This window comes from Neomonachus schauinslandi, chromosome 4 (assembly GCF_002201575.2).
Source record: "Neomonachus schauinslandi chromosome 4, ASM220157v2, whole genome shotgun sequence".
In the NCBI taxonomy this organism is placed as follows: domain Eukaryota; kingdom Metazoa; phylum Chordata; class Mammalia; order Carnivora; family Phocidae; genus Neomonachus; species Neomonachus schauinslandi.
The window spans coordinates 50,817,278-50,837,469 of NC_058406.1; the positions used below are offsets into that span (position 1 = coordinate 50,817,278).

The following is a 20,192-nucleotide window of genomic DNA, read 5'->3' on the forward strand; positions in this document are numbered from 1 at the left end:
TTTTCTCAAAATACTCCAGCTGTCAACTTAATCTATAATCCTTTCAAATTGATTTATTTGAATGAGCCAGCCACTTTATCAGTACTTTTTTCTTTTAATTCGTAACATTTTAGTCTAGGTTCTAGAGGAAAAGCTTTGTGTGATTGAAAGGCTGTTTGTTTCAAAAGAAATTTAGGTTGAAGAAGCATTGTGTTTTTAGTAACTGTGGCAGATCTTAAGAATTTGAATGCTTTCAGGGCGCCTGAGTGTCTCAGTCGGTTAAGCAGCTGCCTTCGGCTCAGGTCATGATCCCAGGGTCCTGGGATCGAGCCCCGCATCAGGCTCCCTGCTCGGCGGGGAGTCTGCTTCTCCCTCTCCCTCTGTCTGCCGCTCTGCCTGCTTGTGCTCTCTATCTCTGTTAAATAAATAAATAAAAATCTTTAAAAAAAAAAAAGAATTTGAATGCTTCCTTTTAAGCAGGAGAGCTACAAATTCTCCTAGTAATGACATTATTTAGTATTAAAAATAATCTGATTATTACATTGAAGTTTGTTTGATATAATGTGGCATTTGTCTTATTTCTGTTTTATAATAACTGTTTTTCCATCATTTTCCAGCCTTATTAACCATGTACTGTAGTATCTAGGTTGGCTGTCTTTCCAAGGAAACTTATAAATTCCCTTCCTGGAACTTAGGAAAGACCTCCAGTAATAATGCTTAGCTCACTCCCCAGCTAAAGGCATCTCCTGTCAGCTCATAGCACTGCCCCTTAAGAAGTACAGTAAGCATATGGAAAAATTCTTCCATCTTTGAGTTTCTCAAATGTCACATACTATGTTCACTACCAGTGTACCAGGCAAAATGCAATATAGGCACACCTTGTTTTATTGTGATTCACTTTATTGCGCCTCACAGATATTGCATTCTTTTTAAGTTTTTATTCATTCATTTATTTAAGTAGTCTCTACATCCAACATGAGGCTCAAATTCACGACCCCAAGATTTAGAGTTACACACTCCCTGACTGAGCCAGTCAGGCACCCCTGCATTTTTTTTTTTAATTGAAGGTTTGTGGCAACCCTGTGTCAAGCAAGTCTATTGGTGCCGTTTTTTCAACAGCATTTGCTCACTTTGTATCTCTGTGTCACATTTTGGTAATTCTCTCAGTATTTTAAACTTTTCATTATTATTATAGTTGTTATGGTTATCTGTGATCAGTGATTATGACTTGCTGAAAGTTTAAATGATAGTATTTTTTAGCAATAAAGTATCTTTTAATTAAGGTATGTACATTGTTTTTTAGACATAATGCTATTGCACACTTAATAAACGATAGTATAGTGTAAACATAGCTAACTTTTCTGTGCACTGGGAAACCAAAAATATTGTATGACTTGCTTTATTGTGATATTCATTTTATTGCAGTGGCCTGGAACCAAACCTGCAATATCGCCGAGGTACACCTGTATTTTTTAGTTTGTTTAAACACTTTATTAACTGTGGGGGAGGGGACTGCAACACCCATGATTAAATACAAATTTTCCAGCTACTGAAGTCTGCATTTTTCAATAAGGAACCCAAATAATTATTTTTATCGTTTTTAAAAAGATTTTATTTATTTATTTGAGAGAGAGAGGGAGAGAGAGGGAGAGCATGAGCAGGGGGAGGGGTGGGGGTAGAGGGAAAGCAGACTCTCCGCTGAGCAGGGAGCCCCATGCAGGGCTCAATCCCAGGACCCCAGGATCATGACCTGAGCCAAAGGCAGGCACTTAACCAACTGAGCCACCCAGGTGCCCCCGACTATGTTTATCTTAACACTCCAATATATGGGTAATTCCAAATGATAATGCTTTCTCATACTTTATAGTAATTTCATAAACATGAGCTTTCTTTTTCTTTTTAACATGAGCTTTCTTTAAATGCCAGACTTTGAAAAAATCATGGCAGATATTTAAATGTGAAAAAGAACCGAATTTTGAATATAGCTGGTAGTTTGGAGAGAGAGTAAGGAGACCTAGGTCCAGCTCTGGTTCTGCAATCAAGGACAATTGTGACAAGTACATTCCTTTATTTTTCAGACTTTCATCAATCAAAAGAGAAGTCTGGACTGGATTGCTTTTTAGACTTCTTCTGCCTTAAATATTTTATAATTCTAAACTAGTATCCCTTACCATTCCATATGGGTGACTATAAACATATTCATAAAATACTTTAGATGCAATTCCATTTGGTAATGCTATAGTCAAAATTGATTTGAAAGGAAAACATGTTTTCCATTTGATGTCAGAATCTTAATTCAAACTGTCTCAAATGGTAACTTGTCTAAATACCGTGGGAGTGTATCTTTCCTTTCTTCTCTGTAACAATTGTCATCTTCCAGGGTCATGTTGATTATACCATGGCCAATTGGCTTTGAAGTAATGTCAGCATCTGTTGTTAGTCCTTAATATATTCTCATCCAAGGGATTTACAGGGAGGCTAAATGAAAATCTGTATATACTCTTACTCATTATTAATAGTTGAACTTTTGGCTCAAGTCCCCGTTTGAGCCTCATTGAGTTATAAAAATTTTGAATTTGGTACCCAGAGTATATTTTGTTTTGGAAATATGATCTAATGGTAGAAGCATTGATCCAAAAGTCTTAGGCTATAGACCTAATATTTCTACAAACTCCTTGTAAAATTCAGATTCTGTATAACCTCTGGGTACCTTAATTTCTCTGTTTATTAAAATGACTAATTTATATCTACCCCTATTGCCTCATAGGGATGTTGTTGAAATATATATAATGACTTGTTTCTGTCATGGGCAATATACTTACAAAGATGAATTCCAATAATTTAAGGTCACATTTTAATTTATGAGAATTAAAAGTACACATATCTTTTATACCCCAAAGGTGTGACAGTGCTTGTGATTAATGACTGACTGAAAGCTTAAGTAGTAGTTCAGCAATAATGGTAATTTCTTAAAATTCAGTTTAAGAAGAAATCTCCAAAGAAAAGATGAATATAAAAATGGAAAACTTACGTAAGTTGAAAAGTAACCAAAACTAAAGTAAAAGAAACAGAGAAAATACATACATCAAAGCTTACAAAGGGTAGTCAACATCTAAAACAGTCAAGAGAATTTATTAAAATATGTAACAAAAATATCAAGTCTGTGATAGACCTATGAAAATAGAGGATGAATAGGCAGTTCACACAAAAGGAGACAAAAATAATAAACACATGGGGAAAAGTCCAACCTTGCTAGTAATCAGAGAAATTCAAATTAATGCAGAAATTGTTAAAAAACCATTTTAATTATTATATCATTTTATTGCATAAATATAAATTGACACAAAAATTGATACAACACCATATACAAAAATATGTGGAATACTATAATGAATATTTTATGTACCCACACCTTGCTTCCCACCATCACCCAGTTTTGTTTTGTTTTTTTTAGATTTATTTATTTATTTTTTATTTGAGAGAGAGAGAGCATGAGCTGGGGGAGGGGTAGAAGGAGATGGAAAGGGAGAGAGAATCTCCAGCAGACTCCCCACTGAGCATGCAGCCCTATGCCATGCTCCATCCCAGGACCCTGAGATCATGACCTGAGCCCAAACCAAGAGTTGAATGCTTAACCGAATGAGACACCCACGCGCCCCCCCCACCCAATTTTTTGAATGATAACACTAATGACCAAGTTATGGTAGTGGCAAAATTACTACAATAATCATTGTTGGTGGTATTGTAAAATTGGATCACTGTTTTACAAAGCAATATGGTAACACATGTCATTAGCCTTAAAAGTGTGCTTACTTTTGGCCGGGAGTTCTTTTGAAGGATATTATTCATGAAAGGAAAAGCATTTAGACAAAGTAGTCTTCATTTTATTATTATTTATACTGATGAGAAATTAGAAATGATTTAGATATTCAACATTTTAGAAATAAGTAAGTAATGGTATACCAACTCAATGGATAATTATAGATCCAGTTAAATTGAAAAAACTAAATATTGCTTAGCAAAATGGGCTTTTTCATTGTGGCAAAATATACATAACATAAAATTTACCATCTTAACCATTTTTAAGTGTATAGTTATGTGCATTAAGTACATTCACATTGTTGGGCAACCACCACCACTATCCATCTTTAGAACTTTTTCATCATCCCCAACTGAATCTCTTTACCCATTAAACAGTAACTCCCCATTTCCTCCACTTTTCACTCTTGGCAAATACTGCTCTACTTTCTGTCTCTGAATTTAACTAATCTAGGTACCTCATATAAGTGGAATCATAAAATGTTTGTCCTTTGTCTGGCTTCCTTCACTTAGCATAATGTCTTCACGGTTTATCCATGTGCAGCATATGTTAGAATTTTATTCCCTTTTAAGGCTGAAAATGTTCCATTGTATGTATATTCCACATTTTGTTTATCCATTCAATCATCAGTAGACATTTGGATTCTTTTCACCATTTGGCTATTGTGAATAATGCTGCTATGAAGATGGGTGTACAAATATCTGTTTGATATATATCCAAAAATGGAATTGCTGGATCATATAGTAATTCTGTGTTTAATTTGGGGGGGGGGGGGGAACTGACAAGCTTTCGTCTATATATTTTTTTCTGGCCTGTGTTTTTGGTGTCCTATCCAAGAAATAGCCAAATCCAATGTCATGAAGCTTTTCTACTATGTTTTCTTCTTAGAATTTTATAGTTTAGTACTTACATTTAGGTCTTTGATCCATTTTGTGTTAATTTTTATATATGGTATAAGGAGTTCAAATCAATTATTTTGCACTTGGATATCCAGGTTTCCCAGCTTCATTTGTTGACCAGATTGTCCTTTCTCCCATTGAATGGTCTTAGCATCCTTTTTTTTTTTTTGTTAAGATTTTATTTATTTATTTTCGAGACAGAGCATGCATGAGGGCAAGTCAGGGGAGGTAAGGGGAAGGGAGAGGGACAAGCAGACTCTGAGCAAAGTGTGGAGCCTGACACCGGGCTAGATCTCAGGATCCCAAGACCATGACCTGAGCCAAAACCAAGAGTCGGGGGCTTAACCGAATGAGCTACCCAGGTGGTCTTAGCATCCTTGTTGAAAACTACTTGATCACGCATGTGAGAGTTTATTTCTGGGCTATCTATCTATGCCATTGGTCTATATATTTGTCCTTATGCCTCTATCACACTGTTTTGATTACTGTAGCTTTGAAGTGAGTTTTTATTTTTTTTTATTTTTTATTTTTATTCTTTTTAAATCAGGACATGTAAGTCCTCCAACTTTGTTCTTATTTTTCAGTAGCAAAATATTTTAGATATAACATTAAATAGAAAAGATACAACATAAAATAATGTTAATTAGAATATAAAAAATAGGTTTCTATCTAAGGCCAGTCGTAGGAAGGATTACATAGAAATCAAACTAGGATGGTAGAATTATGGAGATTTTTTCCCCCTATTTCTAAATTTCTAATTTTAAATTTATTTTGGTTCTATGAAAATAACATAAAATATGAAAATAATTACCATTTATACAATGGAAAAATGATGTATAAATACATGTTAGGATTATTTAGCCTTTAAAAAAAAGTGGGTGAGAAATCATTCTCAGTGTAAATTATGTTTGTTCTTGCCTTTTTAGTGCCATAGTAGATGATTCTATAATGGATTACTAGTATTTTTTATATTATTGTATACAGCTAATGCATACCTTTTCAGTAGCTTTCTTAATATGATTAAAGCCTTGAGCTTATTATTTAAATATCATCCAGATAATTTTTCAAAATCCTTTTTTATGGGGCACCTGGGTGGCTCAGTCGTTAAGCGTCTGCCTTCAGCTCAGGTCATGATCCCAGGGTCCTGGGATCGAGCCCCGCATCAGGCTCCCTGCTCAGCCGGGAGCCTGCTTCTCCCTCTCCCACTCCCAGTGCTTGTGTTCCCTCTCTAGCTTTCTCTCTCTCTCTCAAATAAATAAAATCTTAAAAAAACAAAACCAAAATCCTTTTTTATAAAGTCATTTCAAAACCTTGTAAATATGTTTGGAAGTCATTAGGAATAGAACAGAAATATGTTATACATTATAGGTAGACAAACCTAATGATAAATTGAAGAGCATTTTTGTACACATTTATGGCAATGGCACAATTTCTCATATCTTCAGTGGAGAATTTTTTTACTTTCTGCATATAGCGTCATCTTCAAGTTTTATTTAAAACTTAAGAGATCCAGGAGCTATTAGTTTCGACCAGAAGGGATTTGGCTAACCAGAAATAGCAGAACTAATCGTATAGAAGTCTTTCTCAAAACTGATGTTTATGAGCATTTTGTTACAGCTGTAAAACTTATTCAGTATTCTTTTAGTTACCTGGACTTGAGACGGTTATTTTCGTTGTCATGTACTTTAACTTTTAAATACAAAGTCATCACTTTTCCTTTCAACATCAGTTTTAGTGGCCCTTAGTCATTTTTACTATGTTCCAAGCACTAATCCTGCCCTAATTATTGTGGCAGCATTTTTTAAAAAGATTTATTTATTTGAGAGAGAGAGAGCGAGAGAGCACATGAGTGGTGGGAGGGGCAGAGGGAATGAATCCTCAAGCAAACTTCACTGAGCAGAGCCTGACTCAGGGTGGGAGGTGGGGAGGGCCCTTGATCCTGTGACCCGTGAGATCATGACCTGAGCCAAAACCAAGAGTTGGACACTCAACCGACCGAGCCACCCAGGTGCCCCTGTAGCAGCATTTTTATTTATTTATTTATTTATTATTTATTTTATTACTCTGTTTCAGTACTTCTCCCACTCTCATGAACTTCATTTTTCTTACTTCTTTTTTCCATTATGTCTTTTCCTAGCTTTTCATTATCTAAATTCTGCTAATCCTTCAAGATACGGTTCATAGATTGCCCTCTCAGTTTTTATGGATGCAACCCCCCCCATCAGTCAGACACTATTGAATACCTACAATGTGCCAGGCATTATTTTAGGAACTAGAGTTATTATTTTGCACATGTGATTATTTTCTTGTTCTAACCATGTACTATAATTGAATTGTGTTAGGCCGGTTTTTTGTTTGTTTGTTTTACCTCTTAATGATGTCGCAAATTCCTGGAGGTCAGTGCTCTATTTGACATTTCTTTTATATCCTCCTCAGGTTTCTCTTTATTACTCTGCATGCTGGAAACATTTAATAAGTGTTTGAAAAAAATTTTTTTCCTTCATTTCAGGAGTGGCAATGTGTACAATCAAAAGGTTGCTTTTTCTTAGAAGAAGATGGTGAAATCATTAGTCATCAATATAGGATGCAAATAGCTCAGAGATCCATGGTTTATCTAACAATTAAACCATTAAACCTGAGTCAAGTTGAAGGCAAGTTTTAAGTTTTTCATGTATTTTTAAAATTTCAATTTATGCCCTCTTTGAAAATACTTATGTAAATATTTGGTAGCCTTAGTAAAGAAAATAATCTACCTAAGAAACATGGTTACATATACTTTAAGAAAGAAAGCATTAGTTTATACTTGGACTATGTTATCATATTTTACAAAGTATTTAGGTTGCTTTTCGTTATGTTTAAAACATTATTTTCATTCATTTAAAAACAAGAACAAAGTGTACCCTGGTTTCTTCATGACATAGAATTCTAACTTTTTATTTACTAATTAAGTTTTAACTCTTCCATTTGTCAATTTTTTAAATTAATATGTTTAAGAGAAGTTCTATAGGAACATAATTTGGGGCAATATGAACTGCAGACAACCTTTCTGAATAATCTTTGCATTCATGGTAATATTGTTTTTTTGTATATAAGTGTTAGATACAAATTAATCTCCTAGTGTCTAAAATGGCTATTATATATATATATTTTAAAGATTTTATTTATTTATTTGACAGAGAGAGATAGAGCAGGAACACAAGCAGGGGGAGTGGGAGAGGGAGAAGCAGGCTTCCCGCGGAGCAGGGAGCCTGATGCAGGGCTTGATCCTAGGACCTTGGGATCATGACCTGAGCCGAAGGCAGATGCTTAATGACTGAGCCACCCAGGTGCCCATGACTATTATATTTTTAATTAGTGAAAATGTCTATAAGGGTGCTTTCACTAGATATCCTTTTAATGTTGATTTTTCTAAGTATCAATTTTTATTTTTCTTTTATTATGCTTATATAAGAAAATGTTTATTTTATTACTAGAGGATTCTTCCCCACCCCATTCTTTTTGCTTCCTAAAGTAGAGATTCTAAAAGTTTTCACTGTATATCTTATGGGATACTTAAAACATTTGGTGGTTGATACTTTTAAGTGACAATTACAATAATCATTTTTTTTCAGATAAAGGTATCAAGATAGGCCTGCATATTCGATGGAGATATTAATTCTCCATAGTCTTATGAAGAAGATCCTTTATTCACTTACTTATCAATTATTTATTGAGGGCCTTATATATCAAGTATCATTTTAGGTGCTTAGGATACATCAGAGTACAAAAAAGAAAAAATCCTTGTCTTTATGAACTTACATTCGAGTAGGGGAAACTAACAATAAATAGTAAAACATAATAAATAGTAAATGATATGGTATGTTAGAAAGTGATAAATCCTATGGGAAAAATAGGGATAGGGCATTGTGAAAGCTGAGGGAATACGAGTTGCCACTGAAATGGAGTGGTTAGTGTATGCTTCATTAAGAAGTTGACATTTGAGCAAAGACTTTGAAAGAGGTGTATCAATTATCAACTGCTATATAACAAATTACCCCAAAAGTCAGTGGTTTAAAACAATGAAACAATTGTTCACTAGTAAGCAGGTTTGCTAGATAGTTATTTTGTTTTGAGCTGGGCTTTGCTTTTCTCTGTAGGACTAACTAATGCATCTTTGATCAGAGGCAGGTTAGCTCATTGCTGGCTTTATTGGTCTTGGCTGGGCTCTCTGTGAGGTCTCAGCTGGGACAGCTTTACTCTGCCCCATATAATCTCTTACCTTCTAGTGAGTTAGCCTGGACTTGTTCTCTTGGTGTAACAGGGATCTCAAAGAAAAAGCAGAAGCACTTAGGGCTTCCTGAGGTCTGGGCTCAGAAGTGGCACATTACTTTTGCTATATTCTGTTGTTCACAGCAAGTAACAAGGCAAGCCCAGATTTATAAGGTAGAGAAATAGACCTGATCTCTTGATGGAGGAGCTGCAAGTCACATTGCAATGTGCTGTGAATACAGAGAGGGCAGCCATTTCTGCTGTCTTCCACAGAAGGCCAGGCAGGAATCTTTGTCGTTGTAGAGCTGGTGGAAGGGATGGGTGAAGAGTGGTGAAGAGTGGAGGTGGCAGAGCATTCCACAGAGAGGGAATAAATACTCTGTCAGAGGCTCTGAGGTGAGAGTGTCCCTGGTGGTAGAAGAACAACAAGGTGACTAGAATGGCTAGAATGAGGTAGGAGAATGAAAGAATGAAGTAGGAGATGAAGACAGGGAGAAACCAGGGACAAAATCGGGTAGAGCTGATTTTGTTTTTTGGTTTGTTTTTGCCATAATGAAGACTTGGGCTTCTGAGAGAAATGAAGAACTAAGCTTAGGAGGATTTTTCCTATGGCTGCTCTCACAATTTTCTCTTCATCTTTAATTTATAACTGTTGAATATGTGTCTAGGTGCTTTTGTTTTTCTTGTTGGTGCTGTTATTGTGGAGTGTGTTTGTTTGTATTTATTCTGCTTGGATTTTTGACTTATTGTCTTTCATTATTTTTAGAAAAATTTTCCATCTTTATTTCTTCAAATATCTCTTCTGCTCTCTCTTTTCTTTTTTCATTTATATGGTGCCTGACATCTTGTCTTCTGTGCTGCACCACAGATAAGCGAGTGCTTGTATCTCATCTCTTCTTGGAAGGCTGTGTCTTTTCTTGGATTTCAGACTACTTGGTTGCCCTGGGACCTCAGCTCTGATGAGTTCAAGAAAAAATTACGATTTTCTAGTTCGTGTACTGTTTCTTATTGTTAGGGTGGGAGCAACATTATTCCAACTCTCAACTCCATGAGAGGATTTTGAGTAGAGACAGGACATAATCTGACATATTTTAACAAGAGCAGTCAGGTTGCTATATTAGAAATAGATGGAAGGGGACCCAAGAGAATGCAGGGGTCCAGCTGTGATGCTACTGCAGACTTCTAGGAGGGTACTGATGATGCTTTGAACCAGAAATGTAGAAGTGATAAAAAGTAGAGATCCTGGATATATTTTAAAGGTTAAACCACAGGATTTCCTGAAGATTGGCTATCATATTCGAGAGAAGAAAAAAGTTAAAGATGATTTCAAGATTCTTGGCTTGATTGGAAGCATGGCAACTGGAAGGATGAATTACTATTTACTGAGACAGAGATAGAGAAGAATATAGATGGGCAGTTGTTTTTTTTTTTTTTTAAGGAGTTGGGGAAGGTCAGTTTTAGACCTAGAAATTCAAGTGGAAATGTCAAATAGACAGTTGATTATATGGGTCTAAAGTTCAAAGAAAAGATTCTAGCTGGAGATATAAATTATGGAGTTGCCAGCACATAGATGGTGTCTCACATCTTTTCCTCCAGTGCCTTTCCACAGGTTAGCTAGTGCTTGAATCTCATCTCTCCCTAAAGGGTTGTTTTTCCTTGGATTTCAGGCTACTTGGTTGCCTTGCAACCTTAGCTTTCTGATAAACTTAAGAAAAGTTATGATCTTTAGAAAGTAGGTATAGACAATATTTCTAGCAAGCTCACTGTATATAGTTACAAATGCTATGATGTTTCTGTATAAAAATGGGTTATGTATTTCTAAAAAAAAAAAAAAATCCAAAGGGGAAAGAAACCACCAACTGCTTTTTTAGATAGGAAAGAGTAAGTAGTAATTGCTTATTTTAAGATGTTTGGGTTTTTTGTTTATAGGAAAACCATCCCCTTGGTTGTCAGTTGATACTGCCTTGTATATTCTTAAGGAAAATGAGAGTCAAGCAAATCTACAACTCATGTGTTTTACTGAACTACGAAATAGAGAAGTATACATATTTATTTCCTAATGTTTAATTTAAAAATATAATATGAACTCAGGTTTGGGGAAAATAATAGTTTTTCTATATTTGTTTGTTCTTAACTTGTATCTTCCCCTCCAATTAGGGTATATACAGTACTTAAGCACTATGCATATTATATGTGTTTTATTAATTGTGATGGATTTTTTTCTTGTTTGCTGAGATTAAGAGCTGAGGATTGATTAGTAGTCTTGGCTTCATAACTTATAAGTTGTGTGACATTTTACTTCACTTTCTTCTTCTCTAAATGCCCAGATGCCTCACATGTGAACATTTTTTTTTTTTTACATGCAATAAAAATGATTGATGCCAGTGGATTTTTTTCCCTAAATACTAGCAATTTAAGACTTTGGAAAAGTTGCTTTAGATGTTTGTCTTTCTTATACTACTACTGCAAAAAAGAAAAACTTCAAGATTATTATCCTCAGGCTTGACTCACATTATAGGGTTCAAAAATAGATTGATCTGAAGGAATGCTTTTAAATGATTTTATATGTTGCCCATGGGGTTGTTTTGATCTTTCCTAATTATATATTTACTCAGAGGCCAAATATGTGAGGCAGATACGTAACTGTGGCTATTTATTTTATGAGGACTACAAAATACATCTGCTACACAACAACAGGAATAATACTATTCAAGGGCTTACTGCAGTATCATATTTAACCTTTATATAGGTCCAACGACAGACAAACATTTCCCTGATGGAGTGTTATACAAAAGTCTTTATTGTAGGCTTCCTAACAGACAAGAATAGTTATAGGCAAGAAACAAATAAAATGACAGAAGTTAATGTTTTGACGAAACTCTTCTTCAGAACTGACTACAAAGTTAAGTTCAAGATAAAGCACTGTCTAAAACAATAGCTTTTCCCATTTTGTTTTGGATAAAATTACTTTCTTATGATATTGCATGTGTAAAAATGTTAGTACATAGCAAGCCTGTAATAAACTTTGAATGAGTTTCTATTTACCTTTTTACTATATCGGCTTCTGTTTTTCTGTAATATGTCATATTTACAAGGGATTTTTAGTTTTAGTTTTAGTTTCACAATCATTTTCTTTAAGAAGAGTTTTCTGCCCATGAAAGACTTTCCATTTGCCATCCACAGTGGCAGTTCAAGGTTGTATGTGGAGATAAGGGAAGTTCATGGGGTAACATGTATTAGGAAGCAGCAGGAACTGCTTCTCACTCCTGGATATCAGCCTACATCTGGCCAATTTACAATATTATGGTTTCCCAAGGAGGGATTTGGCCAATCTTTAGTCTTCAAAATGACCCTGGTTTTATTGGATTGCTTCTTGTATCAAGATAGGATGTGGTTACTTTAGGATGATTATGGTTCCTCTGACTTGTGAGAGCAGAAATAGGGCTGAACCAGAATTCAGTTGATAAGCAACTTTATTTTGTGTATGAGTCCCCAGGATGAACTAAAATACATCTGCATTTTGAAAGTTTTTGGACACAACACTGAATAGAATTCCCTAGGGCGATTCTGTGCTGAAGGGCAAATAGCTGTTTGCTTAGCTGTTATACACGATGAGAAAATGCTTAGTTTTAATGCATTTAACAGAAATAACCCCTAGGCTTTATAGGTAGCTGTTTGGTTCCAGAACACACCTAGAAGGTCCATAGAGAGATGCCATTATTTTTTTTTTTAAAGATTTTATTTATTTATTTGAGAGAGAGAGAATGAGAGAGAGAGAACACATGAGAGGGGATAGGGTCAGAGGACGAAGCAGACTCCCTGCTGAGCAGGGAGTCCGATGCGGGACTCGATCCAGGGACTCCAGGATCATGACCTGAGCCGAAGGCAGTCGCTTAACCAACTGAGCCACCCAGGCGCCCGAGAGATGCCATTATACTTTCTTTTATGAAACAGGAGAATAAAATGGTTCCTATGCAAATGTCCTGGCACTCATTATAAATATAGTGTGATGGAAAAGAATTTTGTATAAGGTAGGTTTATCTGGGATTCTACCATCTTGTTTTATAGTCCATATTACATAAATAATAGTAAAATTCCAGTGATTCTGTCTATATAATTGGACTCTTAAAAATATGGCTAGTTCATACATAGTGAACTCTTGAAATATGTTTAATTTTTACTTTTGGTTATTGAAATCTAATTACAAATCACATATTTATGTTTGAATCAAACTAGGGAATTGTAACTGAAAAATTATTCTAAGATCTCTGCTTCCTGTTGAAGATATTTGCATCACAAACTTTTTTTATTGGGGAAGATTTAGAAGTTATATAACTTCTTACCTATTATAGTATTAGGCATTTGTTTTTAAAAATATATTATGAACTACATCTAACGATCTTGTGCCAGGGCTACCATTAATAAAGAGATTTTGAAGCCCGTAAAAGATTGATAGAAGCATAATAGACTTGGTGAATATTGATAAATTACTTCTAACGCTTCTCTTTCAGAAGAAAGATCAAAAGTTATTAAGACTCATGGTGGTTGTTGTTTTTTAACTCTTTTGAGAAAAGGTGTTTGGGTGGACCGGTGAACTAGGACCTGGGATTTACTGGTTAATTCCTTCCACAACTGGCTGTAGGCTGAGGAAAGAAAGAAAACCCATAACTGAAGAGGCCCAGCTTGTGTATAGAGATGGAACAGGGGAATTATTTCTTACAAAGGAATTTAGGTAAGTTTTGTTTATTCAGGTTAGAACTATAACATCTAAACAGGTTATAGATGAGTAGCCTGTCTTCCATCCTTTCCTTTGGCCAGCCACCACCCCTACCCCCAGATTCTAATTCAGTAATTCACCTCATTCACTGGGCATCTGAATGTGATTTTCCATTCACAGATCTGGGATTGCCATTCATTTCTGGGTTCCACACATTTGGCAAGTCAACTTTAGTCATACATCTACAGATTTCTACCTGACTAGGCACTGCCTTAGAAATAGATCCTGCTAGTTGCACTGTTAACTTAGATAACTGTCAAATATGAATCCAAATACTTAGGTGGTTCTCTCATACCCTAGATATATACAGTAACGTCTGGTAGAAGAGGAAGAAGAAAGTAGATTGGAGAAAGGAGAAAAGAAGGAGAGAATTACTTTTCATTGAGGTCCTACTATGTGTTGAGATACTATGGTTGTTTTAGAAGCTTGTTTATCTCATAGTAGACTTAGTAAGAAATATATCTGGATACATTAAGTTCGCAAAAATTGTTTAATGCCTTGATACTACTTTATTTTAGTCTAGTTGCCTTGAAGACAATTTCCTATTTTTATAATTTTAGGTCAACTTTATCAGATATATTTGAAGTAATTGATTTAGATGGAAATGGTCTTCTAAGCCTTGAAGAATATAATTTTTTTGAATTGAGAACAAGTGGTGAGAAATGTGATGAAGATGCTTGGGCTGTCTGCCGTGGTAAGCACTTGTCTTTTTCCTTTTTTTTTTTTTTAAAGATTTTATTTATTTATGTGAGAGAGAGAGAGAGAGAGCAAGTGGGAAGAGGGAGAGGGAGGGACAAGCGAATTCAGTGCTGAGCGCAGAGCCCGATGTGGGGCTTGATCCCACAATCCTGAGATCATGACCTGAGCCGAAATTGAGTCAGCTGCTTAACTGACTGAGCCACCCTGGCACCCTGCACTTTTCTTTTTCTTAGTGGATATATAAAAAAAATATGTAGCATCCTTTCATCCTTAAGAAGTAGAATATCAAACTTCTCCATAGAATATTATGGCAATTAGGACAGTTAAAAAAGTAATAGCATTGTGGGGCGCCTGGGTGGCTCAGTCGGTTAAGTGTCTACCTTTGGCTTAGGTCATGATCCCAGGGTCCTGGGATGGAGCCCCACATTGGGCTCCCTGCTCAGAGAGGATACTGCTTCTCCCTCTCCCTCCGTCCTTCCTTCCCGCTCGTACTCGTGCTCACACGCTCCCTCTCTCTCAAATAAATAAAATCTTTTTTTTAAGAAAGTAATAACATTGTTTATAGACCATAAAAACATAAATATTTGTTTTCGTTAAATTGATAGTTGGTATAGTATTTAAGTTAAAAGAAAATATCAATTACTTAAATGTAACTTCATTTTTAGCCTATGCTCTTTAGAGCTTAGAATGGAAAAAAATTTTGTCCCAGCTCTTGATACTAATGGGACTGAAGTGGTCAAGAGCCCAGAACTGTGCCCAGGAGAAGGCAGCAAAGAACTAATAGGCTCGAGTTTTACTAAAAATTAAGCAGTTTCCATGAAGTTCTTTTTTTTTTTTTAAGATTTTATTTATTTATTTGAGAGAGAAAGATGAGATAGCAAGAGAGAGAGCATGAGCAGGGCAGAGAGGGAGAAGCAGTCTCCCCACTGAACAGGGAGCCCAATATGGGGCTCAGTCCTAGGACCCTGGAATTATGACCTGAGCCAAAGGCAGACGCTTACCCCACTGAGCCACCCAGGCGCCCCTCCAGGAAGTTCTTTATATATGTTAAGAATTCTTTAGTTTTTTGTGTTTGAGTTGAATTAAGGAAGTACATCCATGGAGGTATGGAAACCAAAAATACCAAGATGGGCAAAGAAAAATACTGAGGATGAGATAAATTCTGTTATCTCTTAGGAGAAGTCTGGGAAGAGGGGAGGACTTATGTATTTAAGCCAAGGACTGAAAGATCAAAGGAGAAAACCAAAAAGCCATAGCCAACTATAGATCACAGAATAAGAAGGCCAGAATGCAGTCAGGAGACAGATTAACTCACATATCAGTGTCACTGGGGTAGTAATGTGTCCTACTCCTTTGGTTCTTAAAATGGTCTAAGCTTGGCAAAGTCAACAAGCCAGGTGGGAGTCTAATAAATCTGTCTCTCTAAACAGCAAATAAAGTAGAAATATTATTAATACAAAGGTTTTCAAAAATCTTTTTTTGGGGGGCGCCTGGGTGGCTCAGTTGGTTAAGCGACTGCCTTCGGCTCAGGTCATGATCCTGGAGTCCCTGGATCGAGTCCCGCATCGGGCTCCCTGCTCGGCGGGGAGCCTGCTTCTGCCTCTGACCCTCCCCCCTCTCATGTGCTCTCTCTCTCTCATTCTCTCTGTCTCAAATAAATAAATAAAATCTTTTAAAAAAAAAAATCTTTTTTTTTTTTTTAAAGATTTTATTTATGTATTTGACAGACACAGCAAAAGAGGGAACACAAGCAGGGCGAGTGGGAGAGTAAGAAGCAGGCCCCCCACTGAGTAGGGAGCCCAGCGCGGGGCTTGATCCCAGGACCCTCAATCGTTAAGCCGACGCTTAACAACTATGCCACCCGGGCGCCCCGCAAAAATATATCTCTTTTTAACTGAAAGTTTGTATAGTATAATCAGGAACAAGAAATGCATATTGACTTATACTATTAAACTTCGAATAACAAGATTGATAATATACAGAATATTTTTAGGACAATGTAATCATCTTACAACTTTAATGATATAATCTTCTGATTATTGTTGGCACTAGAGCACATTCAATAAGAGTGAATCATAATTAGAATTTTCTTATGGTAAAGTTTTTGATGAATAAAATTTTAGTTTCATAATTAAATTGGGGGAGCCTAGCTGGCTCATTTAGTTAAGCATCTGACTCTTGATCTCAGCTCAGGTCTTGGTCTTAGAGTTGTGAGTTCAGGCCCCATGTGGAGCCTGCTTAAAAAAAATAATAGTAATTTAATTTAACTGGTAGAATTGATAGTTAACATTTTTTTGAGAATTTACCATATACCAGTTGGAAGTACTTCTTTTTTTTTTTTTTTTTAGAGAAGTGGGGGGAGGGGCAGAGGGAGAAAGAGAGAGAGAGACTCTTAAGCAGGCTCCACACCCAGCACAGAGCCCAATGTGGGGCTCAATCTCACGACCGTGAGATCATGACCTAAGCCAAAATCAAGAGTCAGATGCTTAACCGACTGAGCCACCTGGTGTCCCCAGTTGGAAGTACTTCTATACATCAACTCTCTGAGGTATGTCCTATTATTTTTCATTTTACAAATAAGGAAACGGGCCGCCTGGATTGCTCAGTCAGTTAAACGTCTGCCTTCGGCTCAGGTCATGATCCCAGGATCCTGGGATCGAGCCCCACGTCAGGCTCTCTGCTCAGCAGCAAGCCTGCTTCTCCCTCTCCCTTTGCCTGTCACTCCCACTGCTTGTGCTCTCTCTCTGTCAAATAAATAAATAAAATCTTTAAAAAAAAAAAAACAAAACCAAAAAAACAGATAAGGAAACAGAATCAAAGAGGGTAAGTCACCTGATCAAATAGCAAGAAAATTTCACAGCTGAGTTTCACACCCAGGCAGTTAAATTCCAGAACCTTAAATACCCTGCTACAAAAAAATCCCCAGGTCTGGTTGACTTAAAAAATGATTTGGAGGGAATGGCTCCTTCACCAACATTAATAATACTGCAAAGAATTGGGTTTTTTAAGTTCCAAAGATTTTATTTTCTAGTCATACATAATATTAATTTTATCCATCCTCCTTGATAATGAGAAAATGTATTGCTTATCTGTAAGATAATTTAATAAACTTTTTAGAACTTAGTTACCTTAATTTTTATTATTTTTTAATAGACTTTATTTTTGGAGCAGTTGGTTTATAGTAAAGATTGACTAGATCTCCCATATATTCCTTTTCCACCCTCTACGAATTTCCCCTATTTTTAACATCTTGTGTTACTTTATACATTTGTTAAAATTGATGAACCAATGCTGATGTATTTTTATTAACTAAAATCCATAGCTTATATTAGGGTTATATTGTGCTGTACTGTTCTCTGGATTTTGACAAATATATAATGACATGTACCTGCCATTTACAGTATCATACAGAATAATTTCATTGCCTTAAAAATCCCTTGTGTTCTACCTACTCATGTATCTATTCATCCCTTCAAACCCCTGGCAACCACTGAACTTTTTACTGTCTCTATAGTTTTGCCTCTTCCAGAGTACCTTGTTGTTGGAATATCATGCAATATGTAGCCTTTTCAAACTGTCTTCTTTCACTTAGCGGTATGTATTTAGGTTTCTTTTTTTGGCTTGATAGCTCATTTCTTTTTAGCACTAAGTAATAGTTCCATTATATGAAGGTACTATAGTTTGTTTATTCATTCACCTATTAAAAGACATGTTGGTTATTTCGAATTTTTGGTAATTATGAACGTAGCTGCTATGAATGCTCATGTGCCTCGGAGCCTGGGTGGCTCAATCAGCTGGTTAAGTGTCTGCCTTTGGCTCAGGTCATGATCCCAGGGTCCTAGGACTGAGCCCTGCATTGGACTCCCTGCTCAGCAGGGAGCCTACTTCTTCCTCTGCCATTCTGTCCCTACTTGTGCTCTCTCTCTCTGTGTCAAATAAATAAATAAAATCTTTAATAACAGAAATACTCATGTGCATATTTTGTGCATATATAGTTTTCAACTTGTTTCAATTCATTTCTATTCAGTTATTGCTGGTACAGCAATATGTTGGTACATAAACCTATGTTTAACTTTGAAACAACTGCCAAATTGTCTTGCAAAGCGGCTGTACCATTTGTATTCCCACCAGGAAGGAATGAGTGTCTGCATTTGGTGGTGCTAGTTTTTTGGATTCTAGCCTAGAATATAGGTGTGTATCTTGTTGTTTTAATTTGCAATTCCTTAATGACATATGATCTTCTCATATGCTTATTTACCATCTGTATATCTTGTTTGGTGAGGTGTCTTTCAGATCTTTTGCCCATTTTTAGAATGAGGTGTTTATTTTCTTACTATTGAGTTTTAAGAGCTCTTTGTATATATTGGATACAAATCTTATCAGCTGTGTTTTGCAAGTATTTTCTCTCAGTATGTGGTTTGTCTTTCCATTCTCTCTCTTTTTTTTTTAAGATTTTATTTATTTTTTTGACAGAGAGACACAGCAAGAGAGGGAACACAAGTGGGAGAGGGAGAAGCAGGCTTCCCGCCGAGCAGGGAGCCCGATGCGGGGCTCGATCCCAGGACCCTGGGATCATGACCTGAGCCGAAGGCAGACACTTAACGACTGAGCCACCCAGGCGCTCCTGTCTTTTCATTCTCTTAATAGTGTTTTTCACAGAGCAATTTTTAATTTTAATGAAATCCCGCTTAACCAGTTTTTCCTTTCATGTGTCATGCTTTTGGTTTGTGTGCTTTTGGTGTTATATCTAAAAACACATAGCCAAACACAAAGTCACCCAGATTTTCTCCTGTTATCTTCCAGAAGTTTTTATAGATTTTGTGTTCTGGGTCTATGACCCATTTTAGTTAATTTTTGTGAAAGATGTAAGGTCCTTGTCTATATTTATTTTTTTGCCTGTGGATGTCCAGTTGTTCTAACACCATTTATTGATAGAACTACCCTTTCTCCTTTGAATTGACTCTGCTCCTTTGTCAAATATCAGTTCAGCATATTTGTATGGGTCTATTTCTGGTTTCTCTGTTCTATTCCACTGATCTATGTGTCTAATCTTTTGCCACTACCACACTGTCTTGAGTACCATAGCTTTTTTTTTTTTTTTAAAGATTTTATTTATTTATTTGAGAGAGAGAGAGAATGAGAGACAGAGAGCATGAGAGGGAAGAGGGTCAGAGGGAGAAGCAGACCCCCCGCTGAGCAGGGAGCCTGATGCGGGACTCGATCCCGGGACTCCAGGATCATGACCTGAGCTGAAGGCAGTCGCTTAACCAACTGAGCCACCCAGGCGCCCCGATGAGTACCATAGCTTTAAAGAAAGTCTTGAGATTGGGTATTAATGAATTTATAAAAAAGTAATGGAGGATTGAGAATTTTAAGTTTTAAAAGTAGATTACTTATTGATAGTCTCTATAGTACAGTATCTAGATACATTTTCCTTGAAAGTAATAATTTCTTTGTATTGATATAAATTATTATTTTTTTATCTTGCTTTATTATATTGTAGCTCCAGCCCCCAGTTTAATGACTACCATTTCTATGATCTAATTTAATCTATATTTACTTTTTTTTCCTTGCAAAAGTTCTTTGTCACTTTCCAAACTCTACAAACATTTTACTATTAATCTATTAATACTATTAATCTTTATACTACTATTAAACTATTAATCAATTTTAAATTGTTATGTCTCTGCTGCTTTTTTTCACAATAATGCATACAAAAGAGATATCTCAAATAAAGAGTACCTATTTCCCTTGGGTATATTACAGTTGG

At 36.0% G+C, this 20,192-nt stretch overlaps 1 protein-coding gene across 1 annotated transcript in view; it reads left to right on the forward strand.

Moving 5' to 3' along the window:
- The window catches only part of EFCAB7 (EF-hand calcium binding domain 7), a 44,326-nt gene that overhangs the window by 13,843 nt on the left and 10,291 nt on the right, over positions 1-20,192 (forward strand). Inside the window, exons 7-10 of the mRNA XM_021679959.2 lie at positions 7,208-7,349; positions 10,876-10,985; positions 13,521-13,678; positions 14,284-14,417. Of these exons, the coding sequence (XP_021535634.1) occupies positions 7,208-7,349; positions 10,876-10,985; positions 13,521-13,678; positions 14,284-14,417 (544 nt within the window). The remainder of the gene's footprint in view (positions 1-7,207; positions 7,350-10,875; positions 10,986-13,520; positions 13,679-14,283; positions 14,418-20,192) is intronic.